At 51.9% G+C, this 9,013-nt stretch overlaps 1 protein-coding gene across 1 annotated transcript in view; it reads left to right on the top strand.

Moving 5' to 3' along the window:
- Nucleotides 1-5,593: 5,593 nt before the first annotated feature.
- Nucleotides 5,594-9,013, top strand: part of Jph3 (junctophilin 3) — a 59,620-nt gene continuing 56,200 nt past the window's right edge. The window contains exon 1 of the mRNA XM_051201639.1: nucleotides 5,594-5,999. Within this exon, the coding sequence (XP_051057596.1) occupies nucleotides 5,618-5,999 (382 nt within the window). The 5' untranslated portion in view covers nucleotides 5,594-5,617. The remainder of the gene's footprint in view (nucleotides 6,000-9,013) is intronic.

Raw genomic sequence — 9,013 nt, 5'->3', positions numbered from 1 at the left:
GGGTTAACTGCCTAAGGTATTATGGTATAGTGAGTTTTTTTTTTTAAAAAAGCTGAATAGTACAGCCCTAAAAACTGGAAACAAATATCTATTCATGGCAGAATGGCAGGATCAAAAAGTATAGCTGTGCAGATGAATCTTAAGCACAGAGCTGAAAAAGAAAGAAAGAAAGGAAGGAAGGAAGGAATGAAGAAAGAGAAAAGATGGGTATAGCATGATTCCATGCACATGAAGTTCAGCAGCAAGTGAGACAAAGTCACCTAGCACAGGTTTTGGATGATAAAGAAAACCAAAGATCACTAATTTAGGTTCATAGTTTTGACTGAGAGGAGATAGTAAATTATGAAAGTAGGTTATATGAGGTTTGGGATCCTGAAGTTAAGGTTCAATTCCCATACCTGTGTGGTCCTTCCATGGGCATTCACTATACAATGATTTGCTAGTTATATAAATATGCACTTGGCCAAGGCAATACCCACCTCTCCCAGGGAGTAGACACATGAGACAGAGGAAAGTGGTGAATGCAAAATTGTGCTATGATGTCCACTGTTCATGTCTACCTTGGACCAAGGACTTGACCTGTCTAAGCCTCAAAACTCCTCATCTATAAAGGGGAAAACAATAATAATGATAATAACAATAATAATACCTGCTTCATAAGTTATTTTAGGATTAAATATGACAGAAAATATAAAGTGCCTACTACAGTCAAGTACATAAGCTTAATTTTTCATCATCATCATCACCACCCTCATCACCATCATCATAACATCATCACCACCACCATAGTCATTACCACCATCACCACCACAACCACCATCATCACCATCATCATAATCACTATCATCATCACTATCCTCATTATCATTACCACCATCACACAGTCATCACCACCATCACCATCATAATCACTGCCATCATCAATTACCATCACCATCACTGTCAACTTGAAATCAGCCATGCCATCCACAGAACACCCATCCTGACTTGGTCCTGTACTTTCTCAAGGTGTACTAAAGGAGCAGTCACACTTTCTTCCTGCTATCACAAGGCAAGACACTATTGACTGGGGTTCCCAAGCCAGGAGAGGACACTTGGATTTAGTTGACTCAAGCTGAATCTGTCTCACATGATTCCATTCAGGAGTCCACATAAGCAATGCTTGTAATGGAGAGAGAAGACTGTAGCAGAGAAAGCAAGGCCACAGGGAGCACAGAAATAAAAATCCTGGTGAGAGTTGACTGCAGGACTCAGGAGAAAGTACACTTGAGCTCCAACACAGTGAGAAGGTGGACATCACTGAAATCCAGCCGGAGAGCCTAGGAAGAAACTGAGTCAGCTGGGACCTTGACCTTGAGTTTCCAGACCCAGAACTTTGAGCAATAGATACCATTGCTTAAGCACCCTGGTCTGTGATCATTAGTTATGGCTGACCCACAGCCCAGTCACAGGACTTGGCAAGCTGTTGTGTAAGTAGGTGGCAGGGATGGAGCTTAATTAGCAGAGTGTTTGCCTTGCATTCAAGAAGGCCTGAGTTAAGTCCCCAGTAGTACATATCCTAGGCATGTGCACACTTGTAATACCAGCACTAAGGAGAATCAGAAGTTCAAGGTCAGCCTGGGCTATGTGAGATCTTGTCTGTAACAAACAAGCAAAAAAGTCACTCAAATGGCAAGTGACTTCAGTTTTGTGAGCTATGTGGTGTCTAATAGAACTGTTCAATTAGCCAGTTAGAGTGTCCATGTTGATATAGAGTATGGATACCCTAAGTGGATGACCATAGCTGTGCTACCCAAAAAACAAAACAAAACAAAACAAAACTGTATCAAATCACAAGCTAGAGTTTTCATGACCCCTGACTTAAAACAATAGTTCATTTTATTCAGAGATTAAGAATACAAAAAGATTTGAATAGGAAGATTCCCTCTCAGGATGGTGTATGTTCTCTCTCAGGACAGTGTCTGTGCATGGCTCTTCCTGGATACTGCTGCTTCTGGGAGCCCTCTTCTCCCTCCCTCCCCCATCTATGCACTGTCTGGGCTCTCTTACAGCAGTGACAACTGCCCCAAGCCCCAGCAGCTTCCCAAGAGTTCAAGGCTGCCACTCACTGCTCAAGAGCTAATTTCTGTTGTGCTTCCAAGCCAGTCAGAGTTCAGAGGACAGGGAGGAGGATTGACCACATATCAGAGAAGAATCATATGGGAGATTTTGCTTTGGGGGTGCAAAGTGTGGGCATGGTAAATACGGTTGACACTAGATGGTGGCTGCATTCTTTTCTAAAGTATTTATGTTTTTATTTTGCATCTGAGTGTCTGTATGTGCTTATGTATGCCATATGTGTGCAGAGCCTATGGCAACCAGAAGAGGGTGTCTGATTCCCTGAAACTGGGATTGCAGATGGTTGTGAGCCATCCAATAAGGATACTGGAACTCAACTTGGGTGTTCTGCAAGAGCAGCAAGAGATCCTAATCTCTGAGCCATTTCTATATATACTATACTTTATATACTATAAAGTATATACTATACTTTATAGGTATTTTATTGACAATTTGAAATAATTTCTAGTCAGTTTTTAGTTCTACCTTAATTAACATCTCCTTGAGATGAGCAGGTTAAGAGGGATTGAATCCAGGACCTCCTGCATCCCAGACAAGCATTCTACCACTAAGCTAACTCCTCAATCCCTTGGCTGAGTTCTTTCAAGGAGACAAACAGACTCATGTGGAGATGAAAGGGGGCTTTCTCTACACAAAGAAGCCACAGCACCTACCACCACCACTCCCACCACCACCAAGTTACAACTGGAAAACATCCTGGATGCTGGGAGAAACCAGAAAACAAATAGTGAGGCTAGAGAGGGCTGGGACCTCAACTGTCATTATTTTCCCATTAGCAAAACTCTCACCCAGGAAGGCCAGGCACTCTTCTAGATAAGGAGAGTGTGTGACTCCACTTGAGGTCACTGAGGCAAGGTTTCCAGCCAAGCTCAGCACCCAAAGCATCCATGGAGGACTAAGGATGCAGCTCAGTGGTATAGCACTTGCCTAGCACAAACACACAAGGCCCTGGCTTCATCCCCAGTGAGAGGCTGCAGCATCCTGCTTGTGAGGGTAGCTTTGCCTCTTCCTTGGCTCTTGCTTAAGGTGCTGGGTGGTACTGTGTTTAAATCACTTTGGCAGAATTCCTCTTAAATGCAATCAATACCTCCAGCCCTATTTTATGGGGCAAACAGTTCCAAACTGCACAAATATGCCTTAAATATCTGCACTCCAGAGACTAAAGCAGGTTACTGCCTGAGCAACCCTGGCAATGGGAGATTACGGGGGGGGGGTCGTGCAGGGAAGGGTGGGCAGAATGGCAGGGAGTAAGTGAAAGGCGTACATGACTGGGGGAGCAGTACCCTCTATCTGGCTTGAGGCCATCACAACTTCCCAGAGGGAATGTGTTTGCCATGCAGCGCTGTGCAAGTGAGGGCTGCCGAGTCAGCAAAAGGGGTCAGGAAATAAAATGGAAGGAGATGCAGTGTATTGCCAGAGTGATGGCATGGTTTATGTCTACACTGTAGGGGAAGGGAACAGGTTGAGAGCTAGGCATCCCCATCACTACATCCCAGTGACAGTCCTACTTCCTCATACTTGGTAGATGCTAGGCAACTGAGCACAGAGACATGAAATGGCTACCAAAAGCCACACAGCCTGGAAACTGGAATCAGAATCTGAACCCAAGCCTTAAAAAGATGAATCTGTGGCCTATTTGACCACATATTCTTAACCAATGATTTTTCATTTACACCTAACAGACTCAATATACTGTTTCGTGCCTATCCAGACTAACAAATTAAAATATACAGAAGCAAAGCTAAGCCTGAGAATATCAAGTGCTGTCTGGAAGAATGGCGATTTTGTGCCCCCCCCCACGTGTATGGCAGGCCGTTGCCAACTTCCAATAAAATCCAATATATGCTGTGCCCAGTAGTCCACCATAGGCATTCAGAGGACCACCTGAAGGGAAGCCTTACATTTAAGACCAGAGTGACAGGAAACCATGCACAGAGAGCTGAAACTGGCACCTTCCCAAAGTCTTTGGGAAGAAAAGAGACTGACACTTGCCTGGTGGTCTTTAAAGAGAGGATGTTGTGCCTAAAGCAAGGGGTTCTGGAAGCGGTCCTATTGTCCTGAGAGCTCCTTTAGCCTCTGGCGACTCTCCCAGTAGAGACCCCTGGCTAGCTGCAGGTGCCACTCCATACTAGGGCTCACAGCCTGGGATTTCACAGCCTGGGCCAATATTCTAGGTTTACTGGGCTGCCTGTCACCACTAGCCCCCACTAATCCCGCCCCTGTGCAGCTGTGAAACCACAAGACCCCTCTCCTCAGCCCATTGCACCACCCTCTGCCATTCCCTGTACACATTCCGGGAGGGCAAGGGATGCGGGCTCTTTAGATTGATGATCCAGGAAATGCTTTTTCAATTAGTCCCAAGATGCTGAAGATCATGAATCAGACATCATCTTTTGGTGGGGGTGGGTAATGAGTGGAGAGAGACCTAGTAACTAACTGCGCAGTGGTGACCCCAACGAGCCACCGCTTCTGGAGTGGGGGTATACCTGTTGGCCAAGGCGCAGAGTGCACAGGATTTGGGTGGCTTTGATCCAAGACGCAAACGTATGGCCCAACTTTCTATTAATCTTTTGAGGGGCTAAACGCTATTAGCTCAAGGCGTATTTTCCGAGGTGAGCGCCTCCCCAGGGACCCCCAGTGGCCCAGAAGAAGAAAGGAGGGAGTATGTGTCACAGGAAGAAACCACCTGTGGTTTGCAGGAGCCTCACAGTCAAGTCGTGGTCGGCACGGGCCGCGGTGCTGGCATTCCCTGAGCTGACGGGGTGGGGACCGCTCGGCCCTCCACTGCCTGCCGCGCCCGACACTCCTCCCGGCTCCCGGTCGCGGCGTGCGCTCGCGGAGCCCGGTTCCTTCCCGTTACGCAGTTCCTGTCCCTTTAAATCCCAGCCCTGCCAGGGGCGGCTGGGGCGCGCCGGCCAGACCCCGAGCCGGGGGAGGGGCAGGGCGCCCCGGGGTCCCCGCGTGCGCGCGCGCGGCCGCCAGCGCCCCTCTCTAGGCGGCCGCGCGCCTGCCGGGGCTCGGAGCGCACGACGCCGCCGCAGTGTCGCCGCCCGGCCCGGCCGGGATCGGTGCAGCCGCGCGCGCCGCCGCCCGCGGGCCCCGCCGCCCGGGCCTGAGCCGCGCCCCGCGCCCTCCCGCTCCCGGGGCGCGCGGCGAGGGGCCCTGGCGGCGAGGTGGAGCCGCGGGCACCAGCCGCTCCCCCGCCCTGCGCCGCCCCTCCCCCGCCTCCTCCCGGTCCTGTCTCCAGCGGGAGCGCGAGACGCTGGTCAGGCTCCGGCGCAGCTCGAAAATGAACAATCGCCGCGGGCGGACCTAGACGCCGCCGCCGGTCCGCGCGCGGGGTCGCGGGCGTGATCCATACCCCCCCATCTCCCCTGAAAAGAGCATCGCAACAAAAAGCCAGCCAGCCAACCAAGACTTCGGTTTGTTGATCGCCTTGTTTTTTTGTTTTTTGTTTTTTCTTTCACCGCTTGCGGGATTCGCAAACCGCGTTACATGCATGTCCAGTGGGGGTAGGTTTAATTTTGACGATGGAGGGTCCTACTGCGGAGGCTGGGAGGACGGCAAGGCGCACGGCCATGGCGTCTGCACCGGCCCGAAGGGCCAGGGCGAATACACCGGCTCGTGGAGCCACGGCTTTGAGGTGCTGGGTGTCTACACCTGGCCCAGCGGCAACACGTACCAAGGCACCTGGGCGCAGGGCAAGCGCCACGGCATCGGCCTGGAGAGCAAGGGGAAGTGGGTGTACAAGGGCGAGTGGACGCACGGATTTAAGGGGCGCTACGGTGTGCGGGAGTGCACGGGCAACGGGGCCAAATACGAAGGGACCTGGAGCAACGGACTGCAGGATGGCTACGGCACGGAGACCTACTCGGATGGAGGTAGGTGCGGGCAGCGGGGGCGGGATGGGAACCGACCCCTCTTTCTCCTTCTGTTTATCTCCCGGGAAGTTGAGCCTCGCCTTCCAATTGGGCTATGGGTTCCCAGGGCATCTCCTAGGTTCCCAGGAGGCCTCAGCGGGCCCCTGGCCACAGGTTGCCCCACGCTGATGGGGACCGTGGCCCGTGCCAACCCAAGGGTTGGGGGCTCTCCAGTAGCAGGACCAGGCCTCTGCTGCAGCAGCTGAGCCAAAGTCTCAGCATCTCCTGAGGAGCAGGCCAGAGATCTGCACCTGCCGGAAGGCCAGGCCGGGTTTTTTGCCACCTCTGGGACCCGCCAAGGCAGGAGGGGTCTGAAGATAGACCCTTCCCCTCCCTTGGTCTTGCCCTCCTAGTGTCCCTAGAGTCAGGCTCCGGTTAGCTTCTTGTTTTCCTGCGGTGCCCAGGGCCTCCCTCAGTCCTAAAGCAACCCAAACCAATGGAGAGAGAGCGCTGGGAGCGCCAGAGGCGGGGGACGCCGACCAAACCAAACAGCAAGGCAATAAACTTCTAGGTGGTTGGACACAGGCTGTCGAAGCAGGCTGCTGGATAGAGGGAGGGAGGGAGGGAGGAGGCCCATCTGTTTAGCGGGAGCCCAGGAATCTGGCCGCTCAGTGGCTGAATCATTTTCACCTTTAGTTTAGGGAATCGCTCTGCGCCTCCGGTGTAAGATGCCACCACAGTCCGGGCAGAACCTGTTCCGGAAGCCAGGGAACTGCCAGTGTGATGGTTTCTGTTCAGAAGTCCTGGCTGGCCCAGCAGCCTCCACCTTACCTGGACACTCCCGTGCCCACTCCTCAGCCGTGCTGAGACCTCGGGAATAGTTCTAGGTCCTGGAAGTCAGACCCCAAGGCCGACTCTGCCTGGAGGTCCCCTCCCCCCTTCAGGCGCTCATCCCAAGAGGCTGTTCTCTTGCCACCCTCTGGGCTTGGGCGGCTTCTGATTTTTCGGGCATGGATGCCTGGGAAGGGAGTGAGATGCAGTAATGACTTGGGCTTCTGCCGGGGATAGAGAGCTTGATGGAGCCTGTGTGTGTTCTCTGTGCTTGAAGCCAGCTCCTGCCTGAAGCCAGCACCTGCTCCCGGCCACATCTAGGAGTGATCAGGGCTGGAAAGTAATTATTATTTTGGCTTATGCAACTGAAAGACAGGGTTCGTTATTACCCGAAGAGGAGGCGGAGTCTGGGCAGTTAATTATATAATGCTCCTGCCTGTCTGTGCCTTGCCCAGCCCTGGTCCCAGGCGGCCTTTTCCGTGCTGTTGTTTTCGTGGGTAAGGTTGGAGAGTTTCCCTGACCCTGGGGCATTGAGGCCCTCTTGAGGTTCCAGGCATGTGCACGTGGTGTGTGTGTGTGTGTGTGTGTGTGTGTGTGTGTGTGTGTGTGTATACATACACGTGTACTCACACATTCAGTCTTGAATTTTGGTTAGGTCCTTGCAGCAGGTGTGGATGGCCAAGGTGGGTGGTCAAGCCAAGCAGGGAATCTTTAGCAGGTAGTTGTGGCCCAGGGCAGTTAGCACTCGGGATTCTGGATAGACTGTTCTGCAAAACTGCCTTCTAGAGGTACCTGCTCTGGAACAGCTGCGGTGGCACCCTAGGGGTGACTGGACCTATCAGAAGGGGAGAATCCCAAACACTTGAGGGTGGGGCCCTGCACCCAGGCCTTCCCACACCCCAGATATCTATCTTCATTGGCCTAAAGAGTTCTTACCTCCCCGTCAACAAATATTTATTGAACACTTACTATGTCCAGATGCTGAAAGCTCTGGGAACTCAGAAGTAGGCAAAGTAGACATGATCTTTCCAGAGTGTTCACTTAGGAGGATGGTAGTAATTCTCCATGGCAGGTGGGGAGCAGGCACTGGGTCTGCCAGGAACTCAGTATATGCCAAAACCACCCCCAGATGACTTCCTGAGGATCTTGGCCCTCTACTTTGCAAGCCATTGGCCTCCTGTACTACTTCAAAGTCTGCTTGAAGGTGAAGTCAGTTGGGCCAGGGTTGTGTGAGATCAGAGATTCAGAGCCTAGCCTTGTGGCAGAGCCTCCATGTGTCTGGGACCATGACCCCTTTCTCCTCACTTCCTGACTTTGTCCAGGGGTGTTCCTTTTGCCATGAACCCCTCAAGGGGATTGAAGGTCTTACTACTTTCCCTGGAGTGCATGGCAGAGAGGTAGGAATGTGGGTCTGGATTTTAGGGCCAGTTCTCTGATTATTGGATGTTAACATGGCATGACTGAAATTGAGCTGGCCCTGTTTGATCTGGACATTCAGGCACAGGTGTCCAGATCCATCTTCCTGAGCATGATTAGCTTTTTGTTAGGAAGGGGTAACCTCTGAAAACCCACACCCTGGGGGACTTGTTCTGTGTACAGTAGCGTACCTGGTAGGCACCTGGTCCACAGTTGAGGATGACTGGCTGGCTCTGTTGAGTGAGTAGTCCTAGCCTCAGCACACCTTTGGCTTTATACAGAGATGGGAATTTGGGGCAGAGGTAGCAGAACTCCACAACTTTTGCTCAGCGTCCAAGGCTGACTTGAAGAAGCTGTGGTTGTCATGAACTGAAAATGTATTCTGTATTCAGCTGCAATTGGTACGGAATCCATTTCGACTAGGGACTCTTTTGCCAAGTCCTCCTCCAGCTTGCCCTCCCCCAGGCACAGTCAGGCGTTGCTCCTGACGTGAGCCCAGTGTGCAACTCTTGAAGTCTATATGAGGCCCCAGGGACGGGGTTGGTGCCGCAATAGTACAAGCTTTTGGGGCATTGACCACCTAGCCTTGAGTCCTGGCCTTGCCAGGGATCTGCTCTGTGACTCTGGGCAAGTGGCTTCACCTCTCTGAGCTTCTGTCTCTTTGTCTTTGCAAAAGGATAACACCATGCAGTGGGCGAGGATGAGCTGAGGGTGGAGTCCCAGGCTCTGCCAGGAACAAAGTGGGCACTCTTTTCATCCTTATAGGTCACGTGGAGAGAACATGACTG

This window comes from Phodopus roborovskii, unplaced genomic scaffold, assembly GCF_943737965.1.
Source record: "Phodopus roborovskii unplaced genomic scaffold, PHOROB, whole genome shotgun sequence".
Classification (NCBI taxonomy): domain Eukaryota; kingdom Metazoa; phylum Chordata; class Mammalia; order Rodentia; family Cricetidae; genus Phodopus; species Phodopus roborovskii.
This window is presented reverse-complemented; position numbering and strand designations above follow the sequence as displayed.